The sequence below is a fragment of the Rattus norvegicus genome, chromosome 1 (assembly GCF_036323735.1).
Source record: "Rattus norvegicus strain BN/NHsdMcwi chromosome 1, GRCr8, whole genome shotgun sequence".
Lineage (NCBI taxonomy): Eukaryota > Metazoa > Chordata > Mammalia > Rodentia > Muridae > Rattus > Rattus norvegicus.
In genome coordinates this window covers 241,222,602-241,243,743 of record NC_086019.1, presented here as the reverse complement: position 1 = coordinate 241,243,743, position 21,142 = coordinate 241,222,602, and the positions used below count along the sequence as shown (strand labels likewise).

Here is a 21,142-nt window from a genome sequence, read left to right as displayed (position 1 = left end):
GATACATGTCTTCTTATTTCATTCATGAAACCACAAGCTTAAAACAAGGTCACCTTTAATGCCCCATAGATTCTTAAAGACCAAACCCACAAAGCTAAAAAAGGTCAGTTCATCCTATGTCTGAGTCACAGGCCAAGGGACAGAATGGAACAGAGTTGGACAAGTTGTTGCAGAGATGAGAACATGTATAGAGTTTATGGTTCCATTTAACTTGGACATCAGGTTACACGGGGTCTTGTGATACAGGTAACAGACTATGAAACTGTTTTTCTTAAACCTCTCATACTATACTGTTTTATCGCTCCCTGGTTTATTTCAAATTGAGACTGTTATTAATTTAAGCTTTTGACAGAACTGACAGTCCAAATAACAGGAAAGCCTCAAATGTCACTGAAATTCAAACATTATTTCACTCTAAAATCTTAGAGCCTGTTCCAATTTAGGCTCATTTGGATAAAGAAAGTCATTTCTGTTGCCATTAAAATAATAGAAAGACTTACCTGAGACATTCATTGGCACACTTTCCTGGGGAAAAAAACAGCAGAAGAAGGGAGAGAGAAAAAATACACACATGTCATTTAATTTTTTCTAAATTCAGAAGGACATATATCATACAATTGCCTGTATACACACACACACACACACACACACACACACACACACATCATAGACAACGCCACCCCACCCCACTTTGAGAAAACAACGTGAATCACCGAACTATGCCTGGGACTCCAAGCACAATCATATTTTGCAAGCTAACTTTAATGACAGCTTTAATCTGTGCTCCTTTATCATGTCCCCTGCCCACAAAAATGCATGTGTGCATGGGTGCTGTGATAATTCAGTCTAACACCGTTCCCTGGAAACAGCCAGCAGGCTGACAGCAACCTTGATATGTACCCATTGTAAATGTTGAGGGCAACATATGAATACTGGTCGATTAAATCTGCTGGTGATTTTGAGCTCTCATCTGGGTCAGCAGAGGTCAGAAAACAACTATTTCCCTTGTTCAACTCTAGTAAAAAAGTCTTTAGCAACAAGTTCCATGATCTTTTCCAGTATCATGCTTTATTGTGCAGCTCAATAGAGAGCGGGAATGATCTTCTATTTGAGAAGGATGTGGACAGGTCAGATCCAGTTCCATCTAGACCCAAATGACTACAGGAGGCAGACCCTTTTGTGTAGTACCCCACAAGAACTTACTAATAAAGTAGCTGCGGTATGTTAATTCATTATTAACATCTTTTTAACGTGGCCATGGAGGAGCACGTATATTTGTTTTAAAGAAAGCGCTCATTGGCCATTTTGAGAAAGCTGATCTGCGCTCGCATACTCACAGGACTTGGGATTCCAGATTCAGGGTCACCAGGTTGCCTCTTCCGGTACCTTTTATATATGAACACTGAAAGATCGAGAAATTTCTGTCAGACTCGAATGCCACTCATAGGAAATCCTCACACTTAGAGAACTGAATCGACAAGACAGCCACTTGCTCCAGGGGCAAGGGAAGGAGTAGAAGACTCTGAGTCACTGAGAGCTGGTGTGTCTCATCATGGAGAGGCTTCGAGAGGCTTCTCTAGAATAACAACTCCAGTGGTGGTCAGCTGCCCCTTAACTACTGATATCACTAAGTAATCTTTGAGCGAAACGCACCACACATTTTAAATTACAGACACAAAATAAGAAGGAGTGATTTAAAAAAAATAACCATTAAAAACAGGTTGTGGAGGGAGGGTAGGCACAGAGAGGACCAGGTTTACTGACTTCCTGTGCTTTCTCAGTGGGCACAGTGGCTATTTCTCAGATCACTTTAATCTACATTTTGAACTAACTTAGGACTTACCAAATAGAATTGCCAAACCGGGGAGGATCAGCAGCCAAAGGAGCTTATAATTGGAACCTGAGAATGTTGGAGATTTTATATGGAATTAAGTGGTTTTTAAGATAAGGCACATCTCTGTTCTCTTAACCAATAATAAACCAACAATCTTTTCATTCTGACATGCCAGGATGGGACGGGAAAGGAATATAGTCATAAAAACAAGCGATTACTTTGTTTCTTGCATTTGGTGTTGCTGGTTCGTGTGCAAGGCTCAAGGATGTCTTCAAGTCCACACCTAGGGGGAGAAGGCAGAAGAAACTCAGAAGGCTTGGGTAGATTCCTTCCCCGTTTCCCAACGTACATTACAGATTAGGGATCCTTTCGTCTGTCCTCTCATCCTGGCATTTGCTTCCTTTCTAGATCATCACCAAAAATTCACATAAGCGTAGGACTATGACTGAGCGTTTGGTTGGAAATGTCAAATCTGCTTTTAGAAATAGGAGCTAGAGAGATGGCTCAATGGTTAGGATGCCCATGGAGAAGATCAGAGGGCAGTTCCCAGAACCCACACCAAACAGCTCACGGCCTTCTGTAACTCCAGCTCCAGGGCATCCAACAGCATCTTCTGGCCTCCTCAGCACCACAGTCACATGTATGTCCCCGTGCCCCCGTATTTAAAAAGATAAAAACAAAAGTCTCAATGAGATCAAGAGTTTGAAAAAGTAACAAAATACCAATAAGCAAACGGAAGAGATAGATAAAAATAAACCTTAAATTGGTAACAGTGAATTCTTAAGATACAAGAGCGAAAAATAAGCAATTTAAAAAATAACTTATCTAGAACAATTTCAAAAAATGTTTTTAAAAACCTTTAAAACTCCCTGCAGGTAGCCACCACCTAAGATGCTGCCCAGGGCCCTGGCAGGGAGTGATTAGGACAGTCAAGAGGCACTTGTGAGATTTTCTTTAGCTAATTAAACTCTGCAGGTTCACAGTCCACCTCTTCCAAAGCAGGCAAAAGTGGGAGAACAGTGGACCTTCAGGAGCTTGTAATTTCACAGACAGCACAGAGATAACTACACTATCTACCCCAAAGAGTACCAGTGAGAAGAAAATTAAATCATGATTATAAAGTGTACAGAATTATCATTGAGTTATTACTGAACTCAGTTAGCTACTTCCCCACAATCCATAACTTGCCTCTCATCACTCTCAGACAGTTGGGGCTGGAGAGGGAGTAAAGCTGACAGCACAAATGCTTTTGTTAATAGTAAGATATAGGGCAGCAAGTCTCTGCTTTTTAAACATATTAGATGAATTTTGGAAGGCACCAAAGGCAAGTTACAGGTTTAAGGAATGGCAAGGAAATAGCAGCCCCATACATTCTATACAGAGCCAGCCTCTTACAAAACAAAAGCTACTTTTCTTTCAGTGCCTGGAATTGAACTGAAGACCCCTGGCACATACTGTATAAGTGTTCTGCCACTACCGAAAATGCAAGATGCCAAAGCCTTGTTTGCAAAATGTATTACCTAGTGTGGGTCTCCAAAGAAATGTGGCAGGTGCACGGAGTTCATAAAATATTTTTTTTTTGCATTTCATGAGTGAGAAAACTAAACTTCAGACAGGTTAAGTGATCTGCTCAAACTAGCCCACTTGATCAGCAGACACAGCCAGATTGTCACTATTTGAGTCAAAAGCGAGCCCCTTAGCATTAGGGAAAGTCCTTATCCAATTCTCTTCTAGGCTTTTCATTCCTCCAGTGGGTCTGGGAGCTTTTAATGCCTCTTTAAAACTGTTGTTCTCTGCCTGAACACACTTTCCACCCTCTTGCAGTTGCTAATGCATTTTCTTGCCTCCTCCAGACTCCCATCTTTCAGACAGAGTTAAAAGGTCTTTCTGAATAGCTCACACCAATGCGAGCACCAAGGTTTTATGCTCGCCATACACCATAAGAAGTTGACATGCAATAAGCATTTTTCCCCTTTTGGCTGTCTTTGCCCTAGAACCAAAACCTTGATGACAGTCACGTGTCTCCCATCACAACCATAAGTGGCTATCAATGTCACATGAACAGGATGGCTTTGGTAAAAGTGTTCAGTGGTGCTAACTGAGCAAATGGAGGAAAGTCGAAAATAGAACTCAGTTCCAAACTCTCATTCCGTGTGGCTCAACTCTAGGAAGGCAGGATGTCCCATGTCATAGCTAGTGTCTTACGCACCGAATACCAGAACTTACGAGGTGCAGTGATAACAGTGGTCACAGAGAGAAGCATTGCAATAGAAGTTTTCTTTGCACCTGCACTTGGTATTCTGGGTCCGGGTGCAGTTCGTTTCCACTTCTAAACCTAGAAAGCCAGTTCATAAAGTTTTAATTATAGTAGTTTGTTAAAAATAAGTGCTGAAAAATGGTCAGGGGCTGCATAGATTTTTTTAGATGTAGCTATTATACTATCACACTTTTAATAACAGTGTTTATTAACAAAAAGGCAGTACCAGCTTGAAAGAGTTAGTGGATAGATAATCCAGAAGGCTGGACACTCTCTACCATTGTGTGGATGGCTCCCCTTGCCTTTAATTGAGAGCCTTGCACCTTAAATACATGGCCTGGAAACCATCATCATCATCATCATCATCATCATCATCATCATCATCATCATCACGTGCTTCACGATAAGCCTAAACTAGACTTAATCAGACCAATGTTCAGGCCACACTTGGAGATTCTGATTTAATTGTAAGCTGAGACCTAAGCGTTAGTATTTCAACAGCTCCTGGTGCCGCTTTAATGTATAGCCAGGGTTCTGCATCACTTCTTTACAGACTGATATGAAAGCTCTCTGCATTTTAAAGAGAGAGCGAGGGAGAGCTTTAAAACTTGATACCCAGAGTTTCCTTTTGTCAAACCAAAGTACAGTTGTGCCTGTCATTTCTTAAAATCCATCCTGGCTTTGAGAAGGGCCCGAAATAGCTACAAAAATTCCAGTCCCCAAGTAGAATGATGACAGATGGGATCCTCGAAAATGAGGGGACATCTTCCCCACATCCTGGGTTTCTTCATAAGACCATGAGCAAGAACCACAAGACAAGTTTAATAGAGGTAGAGGGAGAAAGACGTCTATGGGGGGCTTGGATTGCAGCTGGTGTGCCTCTCCTTATCGGGTTATTTAGTCCTTGGCTTCCATTTGGAAGAACCACTGAGAAGGCCTTTAAAATTGATTACTACCTTATGAGATGGCTCGACACTACCCAGCTAGCCTCAGTCTTTTCTTTCCTGTATGCCAGCATGGACCAGGGTATCTTCCATATCGTGTATGGTTCTACATGGAGGCTCGGGATGGGCCTCTTTAAATTGCATCTTAGATACATACCATGCCCTTCATCACAGAAGGCGCACCTTCTGCATTTATCAGAATAGTGTTTCCTGTCCGTGTACTCCTCCCCTTCTGTGCACGGATGGCAGGTTGGTGCACCTCCACTTGTTGTGCAGTCCTTAACTTTTCGTTCACCTATCATGAAAAATTAAATCAATAAGTAAAGAAAGAAAGGAAGGAAGGAAGGAGGAAAGAAAGGAAGGGAGGGAGCGAGGGAGGGAGGGAGGGAGGGAGGAAGGAAGGAAGGAAGAAAGAAAGAAAGAAAGAAAGAAAGAAAGAAAGAAAGAAAGAAAGAAGTTGAGTTTCTGGAGTCAGAGCAGTCTTCATGCACTTCATGTAACAGCATGGTAATGATGCAAGGATGATAATAAAGAATTTTAACACCAGGGGATGTTGTGTTAGGCTGAGTATACGCAAATGTAATGTAAACAACAGATAGCTATCTGGGAAAAAAATCACATCAAGAACCAGCAGGGAGAGATACCTGCTTTCCCCTCAGCACCTGTGGCATTCAGTAAAGCACACACTACATCTCACCTGGGTAGCACAGTAGAGCTGACCCACAATGTGGGGGCTACCAATGAGCGACTGTGGGAGAACCAGTCCTGCCTCTTGTCTGTTGTGTGGTAGCCTCAACAAAGGAGAGATCTCCTCCCCTTACTTTTGCCTGGTCTCTGGTGGCAGGTTGGAGAGCTGATCCCAGCAGGATCACAAGAGGAGATCTGTCCCTGCCCTTCACCTGCTGTAGCATTCAGAAGAGCAAGAGCAGGCCCTGCACCTTGCCCAGGTAACAGGAGGGAGCTGGCCCTACATGTGGGAGATGCCGCCTGGCCCTGAGGGTGTGAGTGGAGGAGAGCCAGCCCTACCTCTTGTCAGCTGAGTTGTGGCATGGGTGAGGGAAAGCCACTCTCTCCTTTCCCTTGTCCGTCACCATCTATGGCAGACAGGAGACCTGGCCCTAGGATTATGAGAGGGGAGAACTGGTCATGTCCCTCACTAACAGCAGCACTTGGGAGAGCAGGTCCTGTACCTCACCTGGGCAGCAGAGTACGACTGGATGGGATGAGCCAGGCCTGAGATTGTGACAACATGTGAGATGGCAGGCTGCCCAGCTCAAATACTTCTCAGGCCCTAATCAGGGGTTTTGAGTTAGCCCACCCCAACATCCACCCCATGGATGGACTATTGGAGTGCATGAAGGGGCCAGTCCTACAGATGCCAAACTCCAGTATCTCCATGACACACGGCAACAACAGGGTATCTGAGAGGAGGGCAAGTGAAGTTCCAGTACTGACAAAGTAGGAGAAGCCAGAGGCCTCGGATGAGTCATTGTATGAGTCACGGAATGAAGTGTGGACAAGAGAGAATACTGTGGGACACACTGACACACTACAGCTTCCACAAGAAGATCCCTCCCACCTCTGGAGGTTGCAAGGGTGGATGGTGGATATGAAGGGAGGGGGAGAGGGGAGGACTGGGGTACAGGTGCATGGTAGGAAATTCGCAAAGAACCAATAGAAAGGTTTTTTTTCCTTAAAGTCTTTCAAAACTAAAGGCCAAAAATATTCTTAAAAAGTAAGATAGTTAAACTGGGTGGTAGCGGCTCATGCTTTTAATTCTAGCAGAGGCAGAGACGGGGGATCTCTGTGAGTTCAAGGCCAGTCTGGTCTACAGATCCAATTCCAGAACAGCCAAGGCTACACAGAGAAACCCTGTCTCAACAGACAGACAGACACACACACACACACACACACACACACACACACACACACACACACACACACACACACAAATCAGTAAGATAGCCACAGGAACACATGGGGGAAGGGTCAATTAGAGTGACCAGATGCACTTCTGTGAAACAAAGGAGAGGCTAGATCATGGAGGTGGCTGTCACTGACCACTGAGATGATCAAACAAACTCACTGTGTTCTGATTCTCATTTTGTCTTTCAAAGTTCACAAATCCCACTCATAGGGAATGCAGATTCAACAAAAGAACCCTGGAGGTTTCTAGAAACCTTGATCAAAATTTAAGTAGTTGAGAAATCTTTGATAGAGCACTTATCTCTGTAAGCTTAAGTTTTTTTTTTAAAATATGAATGATAAGGACTTCTCTGTCTTTATGGTCAGAACCATGCACAGGCCACAGAATAAATATTCACAGTTTTTCTTCTCTCCCCTTTCAATTTCTTCTCTTCCCAGGAACACAGGACTTTTTTGTAGACAAATGCAAATCTCTAATAAATTTTTAAACTATTTGTTATAATCGCAAACAATTTTAAATACATATCCATCTTTGCTTTGATTTATTAAAGTAAGTCTTTCTACTGCTATGACCAAGCGTTGCAGAACAATGCCTCCTGGAAGGGTCACATATTTCACAAGCGTTTACTAAATGCCTATTGTGTGCTGAGGGCTTCCTAGTAGCTGAAGGAAATCCGGTTAGAAGTAAGACAAGAGATTAATCTCCCAGGGCCTTCACCTTCTCAGGCAGACACTAAGTAGCAGCCAGTACAAGGCGGGACACTAGGAGCAGTGGGCTCAGAGCAAGGTCTGCAAATGTACAGGGAATGTAGCAGAATGGATTCCTAGCAAAGCTAGTCATTAACAATGTAACTCACAACTCTAGCCATTAACAGAAAAGACAAACGCAGTCAGATCTGCCCGGCATGCTCACAACTGCAAATGGAACTTCTGCTGCTTCCTAGAGCTCAGCTTGCTCAATGACCTCATAGGATTCCCGGTGATGAAGCACAATATTTACATGATAAGTCAATTATTAAGTGAAAATATGGACAACCTCTTGTGACCTTTTAGCCATCAGAAGCAAGTCTGTGTTTTAAGAAGTAAAGCATGAGAGTCTGGTGCAAAATTAAAATGGTGCATCAGAGCCAGACAGCCCATAGCAGTATTTGCAGGGGGCAGAGCAGAGGAGGCATGGCATTTCCTGCAGGTGGCATGATACTGTTGTTTAAGGGAACTGAAATGTCTCAGGAGCTAACGTGTAGAACATGCCTAGCTTTAAATGGATACAATTAATCACAGATTCTTTCTTCTAAAGTATGCAATCTAAATTTACAAAAATACAAAAAAATGGTTATTTCCCTGAACATAAGGTTTCAAAATGCACCATTTTCTGATAGCCACACACATATTTATTACATAAAAATTAGAAAAGCTAGGAAAATATGAAAAGCACCCACATAGCAGCTACCTTGACATATTTATTGTCTATTTTGTTGCATTTGTATACATACAAATAAACCAAAAATTATAAAATATATATACATACATACACATATGTATAGAAGCAACAGACAAGTGTGTGTATATACATACACACATGAATAGAAGCAATAGATAAGGGTTTATGTATGTGTATATAAGAAATGCACTGTTGGGTCCATCCTATTAGATACCAAGGTGTGATGAAGACTTTTCAAGTATTTAATTTTTATTTTTTTAAACTTTTGTATGTGTATACAGTGTATCTTAATCAAAAACATCATAAACGGGACCTCATGAAACTGAAACGCTTCTGTAAGGCAAAGGACACTGTCAATTGGACAAAGCAGCAAGTTACAGAATGGGATCATATTTTAACAACTTCCCAGCAGACAGAACTCAAGAAACTAGATACCAAAAAAACAAAACAAAAACAAACAAACAAACAAAAATAAAAACCTTCCCCATAATCAATTAAAAATGAGGTACAGTTCTAAACAAAGAATTATCAACACAGAAATCTCAAGTGGCTGAGAAACACTTAAATGTTCAACAGCCTTAACCATGGGGAAATGCAAATTAAAACTACTTTGAGATTCCATTTTATACCCATCTGAATGGTAAGATCAATAACGCCACAGACAGCGCATGCTGGCAAGATGTGGAGCAAGGGGAAGGCTCTCCCATTGCTGGTGGGAGTGCAAACTTGTGCAGCCACTACAGAAATTAGTATGGCAGTTCTTCAGAAAATTGAGAATCAGTCTACCTCAGGATCCAGTTAAACCAATCTTCCTATACCCAAACAATGCCCCAGGCTACCACAAGGACACTTGCTCAGCTCTGGTCACTGCAGCTTTACTTGTAATTGCCAGACGCTGTTAGCAGCCTAGATGTCCATCGATAGAGGAATGAATAAAGAAAAGTGTGGTATGTGTACACAATGGAATATTACTCAGCTGTTAAAAATGTCATGAAATTTGTGAGCAAATGATGGAACCAGAAAAACATCATCCTGCGTGGGGTAACCCAGACCCAGAAAGACAAATATGGTACTTGTGTGCACAAAAAATATGTATTCACTTATAAGTGAATATTAGCTGTTAATTAAATGATAATCAAATGGTGCAATTCACAGACCCAGAGACGTTAGTTAAAAAGGAGGCTTTTCGGAGGAGATACATGGATCTCCTTGCAAAGGGGAAATAGAATACATTTTGAAGGTGGACTGGGATGGGTGGGGATGAGAATGGGAAGTATCAGGTTGGGGGATGGGAAGGAATGCAAGGAGAAAGTTCAGAGAGAGAAAGCTGGAATTGGTGGACGCTTTGGGTCAGTGTGGAAACCTAGTCCAGTGGATACTTTCTGGAATCTCTAAGGGTGATCTTAGTGAGGACTGGAAATAATGGAGGATGCAGAGCCTGAACTGGCCATGTTTCCTAGCTAGCCAAGGCTTCCAGTGGTGGAACGGGGCTGCATTCAGTTGACTTGTTGGCTGAGGGGGTCCCATGGACATTCCTAAACAACCCAGGCTAATGCTAGAACAGACGGTTGCTCTCCGAAAGCTGACAGCTAGGGCCCCATTGCTGAGGACAACATCCACATAGCTCATCGAACACAAAGACGCCAAGGCGGTACCTGCATGGAGCCTTCATCCCTACATGCTAGTCTCTTTGGGGTGGGAATGAAGTCTGCAGGATAAGGAAAAGGAAACTGGACACCAACCGAACTACAAAACCCTCGACTTATGTGTATCTGCCTGCAAGATGTGCTGGAGCACTGGTGGCACAGAACTTGTGGGAATGGCCAATCAATGTCTGGTTTAACTTGAGGCCTATTCCACGAGAGGGCATCTGACACGGCCTACATGGACAGGAATCAGAGACTGGACAGCTCAGCGACCTAAGGTACAACCAAACAGTACAGGCAAAAAAAAAAAAAATCAATAAAAGGCTTCCTAATGATATGCTGCTATACTCACAGATGGGTGCTTTGTCCAGATGTCATCAGAGAGGCTTCCCCCAGCTGCAGATGGGGGTGGGTACAGAGACCCACATCCAGACAGTATGCAGAACAAGAGTCTAAGTTGGAGGTCTCCATTGTGTCGCTACCCTCAGAGCTCAGGGAACTTCATGGAGGGGGGGTGTAGGAGTCAGAGGGGGTGGAGGACACCAAAGGAACATGGCCCACTGATTCAACTAAGCAGGGCTCATGTGGGCTCACAGAGACAGAGGAAGCAGGCACAGAGCCTGCAAGGGTCTGCCCCTGGTCTGCATATATGTTATGGCGGTTAGCTTGGTGTGTGGGCTTTCTAACAGTGAGAGTGGTGTGCCTCTTTTGCCTACTTTTGGGACTGTATTCCCCCTGCTGGGTTGCCTTGTCCCACCTCAATATGAGAGCTTTGCCTTGTTTTTGTTATATCTTGGAGGCCTGCTCTTTTCTGAAGAGAATAGGAGGGGGAGTGCAGCTGGGGGAGATGGGAGACAGGAAGAGTGGAGGGAGAGGAAACTGTGGTTGGGATGATTGTATGAGAGAAGAATCTATTTTCAATTTAAAAAATTGTTGTAAGTATACAGTGTATTTTAACCAATCAAAAGTACCAGCACTCATATGGGATCACTGAAAAAGCCTATATTGTGTTTTCATTTTAAAGAATCTCTCTATAAGTATATCAATCATTTGATATAGAGATAAGTTATAGACTCTTCATTAAAGTTACATCAGCAAAAGGATCCCCTGTGACTTCCATCTGGCTTCTTTACTCCCCCTTATCCCTCTCTTCTTTTTGATGAAAAGAAAGCTGAATCACTCCAACAGTCTGAATCCCTGATCATTTCCGAAATGCTCAGCCCTAGTTTTCTTAAAAATAAAACCTGTCATGTACCAATATTTGATATTCACTGACTTCTACCATCATTAATATTCTATGTTACTATCAGATCATCCGTGCTGTGAACAGACTTGAAACTAACTTAACTCTTGGTAAGCATAAAATTCAACTAGAGAGAAGACAGACAGAGAGAGCGTTGGGTGCATGTTGAATGGCAATTTGGATGTATTAGTGAAGGGACAGAGAAAAACCTTTAACACAGCCAGAACGGCAGTTCGCAACTGCTAAAAGAAATCATACAACTAGGGCCTGTGTTAGAAACATGTAAGAAAGGCTGACACCCTTAGACTCTGGTTGATACAAACTATCCCAGGCTTCCATTACTCCAGAACTTACATGCCAAACCCTAAACTGTGAAAACTAAGTTGACACAGTGAAATGCCATACACACAGTTACATACTCATAATCTTTTTTTTTTCCAGAGCTGAGGACCGAACCCAGGGCCTTGCGCTTGCTAGGCAAGCGCTCTACCACTGAGCTAAATCCCCAACCCCCATACTTGTAATCTTTAAGAGTTGCCAGATAAGTTAATCCACTACTGTGCCAGCAAATCAAAACAATGCTGGCTTCTCTACCCATGTTCCCTTTTCCTTCTCAAATGTTTGCACAGTTTACATCCCACAGTGTTGTGAGCATTCTCAGATCCGAGCACGGGACCCGAAGTCCCCCTTTAAATGCAAACGAGACAAAATTGGAGCATAAAAAGCACACTGACAGAAATTTTAGAAGCCTTAATATGCAAAATGTACTGCCTTTGTTTTGGTTTGTGTTTTAAATTTTAAGCATGTGAAGCCAAACTTTCAAGGTATAAACACAGATTTTTAACTCATAGGCTAATTTGATTGTCTGTGACAACTTTAAAAAAGAAGCCAGGAGATGATCCCCAATTCCCGCTTGGAAAAGCGTAACCCTGTAGGAACCTAGGTGTACGTGGGTTGTATTATAAGAGGAACTTTTTTCCTAGGCTTGGTAAAATTGTCTTTGTATATGCCTGACCTGGGCCTGCTTTGTACTTTGTAGCCTGAGTTGCTAAGGATGAAACCTATGGAAGCCTCTTGGAGGTCTATTGCCTGAAACCTGTCAATCAAACCTATATGCCACTGCGTCAACTTCTGATCATCCAAATGCATCCCAGACTGATATTTGTAGGTAACTGTGGTCAACCCAAAAGTGGACACTAAGCTTACAGGATTACATTTTTCCTTAGCCGCTCATTTCCTGGTGCTTGAAGGAGTTTCCAAATGAGATTGGTTTGCAGTTCATAATACTGATGTTTGAAAAACTGTTGGCCGATGTTCGTTGCTCTTCTGGTTCATCTGGTTATTCAGCTGTGTAATGCAAATGCATTTTTTGCAGGCTTCAGTGCCAGGCCAGAGAGCTTTAGAGACAGACCGAAGAGAGGAGCTCACACCTACCCCTGAGGGTGGAAGTCCCTTGTTGAGGGAGCCCCCAAATTAGAAGGATACACATGGTCAGCTTTAAGATGACTTAGGCTTTTTAATCCTCACAAATGGGTTTTCCTTAGGTCGTGAGAAATAGAACTTAAGGTGGAGCCTCTCATTTCTGATATGTACATTAGCTGCGAATGATGCCTCTTCATAAGCAGCCCTGACAAATATGATAAAGATGAAAAAAAATGTGTGCTTGGAAAACAATTTTATAGTCCCCCTCACCCTTCTTTGTAAGGCCTACACCCTACAGCACAGCCAACAGCTGTGTAACAGTCCAACACATTCTTACGTATAGGACATCTCAATCCCTCACCCTGTTTCTCACGCTCACCTATGGATGCTTCATGTGAACCTACCAGGCTGACACGGTTGACAGCAAAATGGGCCCACTTGATATAACCCTTCTGAGCAGTTGTTGTCGGTTTCACGAACGCTCCTCTTCAACTCCAAACCCTCAGAGATGCTATCAGTCCCTTGCATTCGAACATTTAACTCGGGGCCAGCAAGCACCTGTCAAAGAGAAGCATAAGGACGTTAGTGATTTCTGAACTAAGCACCGTGGGAAATGTGTCACACACCTGGAAGTGACTAAGTCTGTGTACAGGCGGAACCAAGGCTGGGGGTTGCCAGGAGAGAGGCACCCTGTGGCTTAGCAGGTCGAACCACAGGTTTTTCTAGCCCACACTAGAAACACAGGGCAGCCTTGGCTGTTCATACCTAGGCAGTGGAGAGGAGGACAGAGGAGAATCCACACTGCCTCCCAGTCTCAGGATCCTCATCTGAACAGTGCAAATACGCCCTGCCTCACAGGCCTGTAGTGATAATAAAATAGAACCGTGCACTTAATGTTCTTAGCACAATACATGGTAGGTAGTAAAAATGTGTCTGTAAGTGGTAGTATTTGCTAGTTACTATTTACATGAAGTTCCAGAAACAAAACAATTTTATAGTCCCCCTCACCCTTCTTTGTAAGGCCTACACTCTACAGCACAGGGGAAAACACACTGAACCCAGTTACTACCACCAGGAATGGCTGACTTTTCTGTGCCTTAATTTCTTCACTAGTTAATGGGACGAGTATTTATTTTCTGTCTTTACAGGTTAGTCGTGAAGATAAACGTAGTCACTTCGATCAGACTTGATTCTTCCGCAGAGTGTGTCTGCTTCCCTCTTGCTACCCAGTCACGGAATCAATGTGTCACTGTTTCCAGGGAAACAATAAACTTCCCTCTAAATCCTTAGCAATCTCTTCACCTATGCAGAACAAATCATTAAATCTATGTCTAATTATTTTCTCCTGAAGGCATACACCCATAACCCCAGTGACATTATTTATCTTTGCTAGCTCTAGAGTTGGAGTTCCTTGGGGAAATAAGCAAAAAGATGTTTTAAAGCACAAAGCGGTAACAGCTGCATGGTCCCTTTCTTGGGATTTCTCTAAGTACATTTCAGTCTTCTGTGGTAGCCACATGTTCTCCTGGGATAGACGTGTTTTAGGATGCATCTCTGACATCCCGATTTCAAATAGGGGAGAGTGACACTAAAATGTCAGAACACCTTTGATTCGTCTGGACTTTGTCACTAGCAAAAGGGACAGCTAGAATGTCTCTGAAGTTTTCCAGTTCCAGTATAGAGTTCTTTCTTGAATAAGCACAGCGTAGAATGAGACTGACTTTCTGCACACGAGCAATTAGGGGTAAAGGACAATAAGGAATGCTTCAAAGATGAGAGGAATTGAGCCACAGAGTGACAGCATCACATCCAAAGTATTGCCAACTCAAACCGACACACATTTGTTAAGCCAAGTTCTGATGACTATAAATACCATAAATTACTAATAGGAAATAGGTAAGACTTGCAAATAAATTTGTGCCTTATAACAAGATAATATGCAGGGGTGTTTCACATTTTATATTTGCATGGCCTTTGATTTTTTTTTCTTTTGCGGTGCTGGGAATTGACTCCAGGACCTCATGGAGGTCTAGTGAGTTATCAGCCACCAAGCTACACCCACAACTTATTGCTTTTAAAACACACTCAAATCTGTTTTTGTACAAGAGCCATTTAAATTCTTATGGCTCTGTACTCTAGGGCTGTATCAAAGTCCTGTTGACTAATGAGGAACGACTAAACTATTTGACATTCCAGAATTTGGCAACACATGGAAATTCTCAAACTAGAGCTGGAAGATGGCCCAGTCAGTAAAGTGTGTGTGAGACAAACATGAAGACTTGAATTGGATCTTCCAGAACCCTCATAAAAGCCATGTGCCAGCACTGGGGGGAATGGGAGACAGGGAAATTCCTGGAAGTGCAATCAGGCCAACCTTGGTGACTCAGCAAGCTCCAGCCTAGGTGAAAAAGCTTCTTTCAAGAAAATAAGGCAAAGAGTGATTGAGGAAAATGCCTAATGTTAACCTTCAACTTTATACACAGACAGATACACACACACACACACACACACCCCACAGACACATGCATACACACACATACATGCACACACATGCACATGCACCCACAGATATACACATGGGTAGGTTTGGAAGATTTGAGAGAGAAAAAGAATTCACAAATCGGGAAAATACCTCAAAGGTTAGGAGCATTCAATCAATATTCTTTGGTGACAATGATCAAAACCGAAAGTCTAACCCATTTTGTGGAAGAGGAGGAACAATTCCTAGCACCAGCCATTTTGGTTGAGGTAAGAAGTAAGGTTGGCCAGAGCTTCCAGGGACTAAGCCACTACCTAAAGACTATACATGGACTGACCCTGGACTGTGACCCCATAGGTAGCAATGAATATCCTAGTAAAAGCACCAGTGGAAGGGGAAGCCCCGGGTCCTGCTAAGACTGAACCCCCAGTGAACTAGACTATGGGGGGGAGGGCGGCAATGGGGGGAGGGTTGGGAGGGGAACACCCATATGGAAGGGGAGGGGGGAGGGGGATGTTTGCCCGGAAACCGGGAAAGGGAATAACACTTGAAATGTATATAAGAAATACTCAAGTTAATAAAAAAAAAAAAAGAAAAAAAAATAAAATCCTCCTTCTAAGCAAAAAAAAAAAAAAGAAGAAGAAGAAGTAAGGTTGGTATCAACAAAGAATGCTTTCCTTTGTTGTTGTAAAAATATAAAAAGTAAAAATGCTGTCTTTTATCCCCACTAGGTCTATATTGGCTAGATTGAGTTATACAGTCATAATCTCATTTGGTAACTAAGCTAAAAATCATTGCTTGGTATAGAATTTATTTGTCAAAAAACTTTAAAAGTACAAGGTTTAGAGCCAGTCCTTCTGTTGATGTCATTACAAACTTCTGAGTTGATTACACATTGTGAGTTAAGGGCCAAATAGCAAATTCATGACTCTGACTTTGCGAGAGTACTTTCAAGATAATATTAAGATACAAAGACAACAGTCCAGATTACTTTATATAGATAGACGCTTTTCAAAAACATCAGAAATCCACAAAATTTGAGTTTTAAAGTTTTTTATCTTTTGTTGAGACATATCTGCTCCTAACAGTTCCCCTTTGGAAGATTTAATGAAGAATTTGAATGTCTCTACCTCCAGGTGAGGCAATACTTTGTGGTTAGGCAGCCACTGGACAAAACTGCCTGTTTCATCTGCAGACTAATACTGTCCAGAAAAGGATGAATTATGCAGATTAGTTGACTGATAAGCTCTGCCAAGACAGGATGATCAGTCCTTCAAAATCTGCATTTCAAGGGTCTGTCAGTTGATTTTGGGCCAGAAGGTTGAAGACTTTCGGTCGCCTGTTGTATGGTCACATGTTGCTAACAGAGGGCTGTGCTAGTGGAGATTTGTCTCTACAACCTCTCAGTTCTGGAAGCCGTGTTCAGCTTCCTATGTGTATATATTTGGTCTTTCTCAGATTTCTGATGTGGTTGAAGACTGGTAGTCTCATAGTCAACCCAAGCTGTTTAGCATTGAAAAAGATAATAAATGTGAAAGGATGGTTTTTCAGATGGCATACATTTTTTTTAAGAAAACCAAGATATAAGTCAGGTATAAAATTGTAGTCTTTTAGGATAGATGACAAGGTGCTTTAGTTAATGGACAAATTGATGGACTGGGTGTTGAGTGTATCCTATGTTTTATAAATTGTAGAATGATAATAATTGTACTTACTTTATATATAAGTGAAAAGGCCTATTAACTGGACAAAAAGGGAGAAATGTTGTGGTTTGTCCTGGAGTTATCTGTATTTTGATGCTAATTCCACTGTCCCAAGGACGGCTGCCTAGTCACATATTCAGGACTCAGGTGACTTCACCAGAACCTTCTCCCCATTTAATTTGTAAAATACCAGTGAGGGCAGGAATAGGATAGAAGGAGGCTTGTCGTTGGATGAGAAGGGCGGGAGAAAAGTTTGAAGGAAGAGGAGGAGACAGGAACAGAAGAGGGGGAGAGAGTAGCCAGTAGACAACATGGAAAGTGATGTTAAGATTCTGTTCTGTGTATTTACAGGTCCTTATTAATGTTCTTAAGGGATGGATGGTACTGGGCTTTGTATGTTTAGGTGGGCAACTATATCTTATCATTGGGTCAAAGGTTATTGTGTTGTGTGTTCTTTCATGTGTAGATTTAAGTGTAATGGAGTGTGGGGTGACTGGTCTGGGCCACCACAGAGTTGGGATATGTGTTTCTGGCATGGAAACCTGCCGTAGGAATCAGATAGGTAGAGAGATTGCTGACAGCTCAGAGAGAGGCCTTCAGCAGTGTGATATGGGATAGAACAAAACGGGTGAGAGGCTTTACTGACTGAGAATTAAGATATACAGCAGATATCTTGGGTCACTGTGGTGCCAGATCTAGAGCGGTAAAAGACAGCATTTTATTTTATTTTATTTTTTTAATTTTTACCACAACATTTCTTTCCTGTCAATTCTGGTTTTTCTGTAGAAACAAGGAAATGATACAGATTGAAACTCAAAGAGAGGACATTTCTAGGGTTGGGGCAAAATGCCAGAGCCTGATAGTACAGGGTGATAGCCCTGGTTACTGGCTGAGATGGCAGTTCAAGTCTGCTGGGCTTCTAAGCAAGTTCCATGTCAGCTTGGTGACATAGGGAAACCATGTCAAAACAAAAAAAAATGCTTTTGTTGTTGTTTATAAAGGAGCTCAAAAGTGTCACACTTGCTAAGAATTCCTGAGGTCCTACTTTCTCAGCACTGAGGACAGGGAAACACTATCCAAAATACATCTAGAATTGAGAAATAGGAACTCTGGTTAAAAGGAGTGAAGAGACACAACCCAGCCAGTGCTATTTCAACAGCAACTCCCTTTCAGATGTGGTCTCTCTCTCTCTCTCTCTCTTTCTCTCTCTCTCTCTCTCTCTCTCTCTCTCTCTCTCTCTCTCTCACACACACACACACACACACACACACACACACACACTTCAGAGTTGACTTCTTCCAGAAACGTCTCTTACTTAGCACAACATCGATGAATAGTGTCAGGTGCCAAAAAGAAAGACAGTCTGAAGGATCTCACGACTGTTGGCAGAGGAGAGGCAACCCACCCTCCACACAGTTTGCATTTAGAGAATTCGTTGCATTTGTTGCTTGTTTGTTTGTTTGCTTGCATCCAGTCATCTTTGCAGAATTTAATGATTTCCCTGAAACCATTTAGGAACATTTAATGACATTCCCTGAAACAGGGACATATCAACTATGATAGGGCAGGAAATCCACACAAGCTAAATGCTCTGAGTAGGTCATTGTTGTTCTGTTTTGTTTGAAAAGCAGAAAAAACAGAAAAGAAATTAAGGACAGAAAAAGTAAATAAACTGTGACGAGGAACAGGAAGGGAAAGGAGGGAATACGAAAGTTATTTAAACCCATGCCTTTCTTAAGTAAACCATTTTAAAGTCAGATATCCCTTGGTTGTACAGTCTACTGGAGGAAGTACTAAATAAGTCAATGTACTGTCCAGCACCTACTGTGTGTCAGGCATTGTCTGATAACTGCCTGGAAAAGCAGTGGAAAGATACATTTTCTCTTGTAGCATTGTCTATATATCAGTGAGTGTTTTTGTCACCAGGGAAATGGAAATTAATCATCAGATTGTGTGTGTGTGTGTGTGTGTGTGTGTGTGTGTGTGTGTGTGTGTGTGTTAAAGCATCTATGCATGCATGCAGACTAAGTGTCATATTTTTTTTTTTTTTTGGAGCTGGGGACCGAACCTAGGGCCTTGTACTTGCTAGGCAAGCGCTCTACCACTGAGCTAAATCCCCAACCCCCTAAGTGTCATATTTTAAAGAATTGGCTGTGTTAGTCCTCAGATCAGATGGTAAGTCCTAATACAGTCTGGGGACAGAAATCTTTCTTGCTGAGGAAATGAGCAGGTGGGTGTTTGTTCATTGAATTGTTCAGCCCGCTGAATGGGGTGCATCTATAAATCGAACAGAGATACAGAGGATTGTCAGCTTTTCTCATGGTGTATCAAGTTAAATATTCCTCTCAGGACACTAGCAGGAGGTCTGACAGAAACTGTGTTCAGGGTGACATAAAATATTAACCCTTTCCAGGGAGGAAATGTTTAATTTAAAAAAAAATGTAGTCAGGCAATGATGGCATAGGCCTTTAATCCCAGCACTTGGGAAGGCAGAGACAATAGGATCTGTGAGTTGGAGGTCAACCTGGTCTACAGAGCTAGTTCCAGGGTTCAAAGAAACACTGCCTCTAAAAATAAAAATAAGGAACAAAGGAAGGAACGAAGGAAGGAAGGGAGGGAGGGAGGGAAGGAGGGGGGGGGAGAGAGAGAGAGAGAGAGAGAGAGAGAGAGAGAGAGAGAGAGAGAAGAGAAGAGATTATAGAGCTGGGTGGTAGGGAGATGGGGAAGACCTGGGACAGGTTAGGTGAGAGGAAAGGTGGTCAAAACAGATCATATGAAAGAGAATTTTTTAATAAATAAAAAAGAAGGCTATTAAGGAGTTACAGACCTTAAGGGATAACCACACTGGGGACTAGCTTTCTAGGGCTCCTGACCCACAAAAAAAATGAGTGCTTTGGCTCTCACTGTCACAGAGGGAGTTTATATCTCTCGTGCTGTACACACGCACACAACCCTGAAATGTCAAATTAGAAAGGAATCATGACGTCTACTTAATTTCAAGCCAAATTTTAAAATTGGATCTCTTTCAGGCTAGAGACAGGTCAGCAGTCAAAATACATGCTCTGCTCTCGCAGAGGACCAGAGTTTCGTTCCCAGGAGCTAAGGCAGGCAGCCCACAACCCCTTGTAACTTCAATACCAGGAGATCCATTACCCTATTCTGGCCTCCATGGGCACCCACACTACACACACACACATACACACACATACACACACACACACACACACAATTTAAAATAAATCTTGAAAAATAGTATCTCTTTGACTCTTTCCTTGCTACAGATTTTAATATGTAGTCTAACCCTCACTCCTGCAAATTAGAAATTTGTTTCTCTCTCTCCTTTTCTGAATCTCTTGCCCATGTGATGTGAGAGCATGCATTCTTATTTGCATGCTGCCCGTGACACTTGCCTGCCTCTTTTCATGTCATTCACATGTGCCACCTCTTCAGTTACGGTAAAGTACTCATGAGGAATCATTTCTGACTTAGCTATAGTTGAAGCTGAACACAACGTTTGAGAAATGACTTTTCCTAAAGCCCAGATTTGTGAATGTGTCACAAAGAACTCCAGTTCAGCACTTCTATTTCAAACTTGTGCTGGGCAATGATACATGTTTGTGAGGATTTCCTCACATGATACATGATTGCTTTTGCTTCATTTAGGCACACTAATAATTGTTTCCAGACAATTCTAGACGAAAGTCAGCATGTCAGTTTTATGTGGAACCTTCAAAACAAAAGCATGCTGGGCAGAAGGGAGGATTTTGAGAGGATTTCTCTCAGATCTAGAAGTCAAGCTCATGAACCTAGCCTAAGGTGGGAAAATGTAGGAGAACCACAAAAGTCAAGGCTGTGGCTGGTAAGGATGGGAGCCTGGCAACCTCAGTTTGCTGGTCCTCCCTCCAGGCCATGTTGTGTGTGTCTGGTAGCATTGTGGATCTGGAACATAGATGTCTGAGTCTTCTCATATGTTCCCTTGGGATTCTCAAAAGAAATGATTGAGTATGCCTGTCCCTGTTGCCAGATTATGAGACACAGAAAGCAGTATGCATTTTCGTGGCCTGCAGCCTAGTGAAGAAGTGCTTTTCAGAGGCATTCAAGTTATCAAACAGAAGACATAGTGCAGGAATAAGCACACCCAGAAGGACAGGTCCCTGAACCACCATACCCTCTGGGACAAGCTCACCATACCTTTCCAGGAAATGTCAGCACTCAAGAAGTAACAAGTCAGTGACAAGCCCTAGGTG

General features: G+C 42.4%; 1 protein-coding gene across 1 annotated transcript in view; it reads right to left on the bottom strand.

The window, feature by feature from the left end:
- Positions 1 to 21,142, bottom strand: part of Fas (Fas cell surface death receptor) — a 33,620-nt gene that overhangs the window by 2,031 nt on the left and 10,447 nt on the right. The window contains exons 2-8 of the mRNA NM_139194.3: positions 13,118 to 13,271; positions 5,193 to 5,330; positions 4,061 to 4,169; positions 2,053 to 2,117; positions 1,844 to 1,900; positions 1,338 to 1,402; positions 501 to 525 (exon numbers count right to left, since the gene is read on the bottom strand). Coding sequence (NP_631933.2) covers positions 501 to 525; positions 1,338 to 1,402; positions 1,844 to 1,900; positions 2,053 to 2,117; positions 4,061 to 4,169; positions 5,193 to 5,330; positions 13,118 to 13,271 — 613 coding nt within the window. The remainder of the gene's footprint in view (positions 1 to 500; positions 526 to 1,337; positions 1,403 to 1,843; positions 1,901 to 2,052; positions 2,118 to 4,060; positions 4,170 to 5,192; positions 5,331 to 13,117; positions 13,272 to 21,142) is intronic.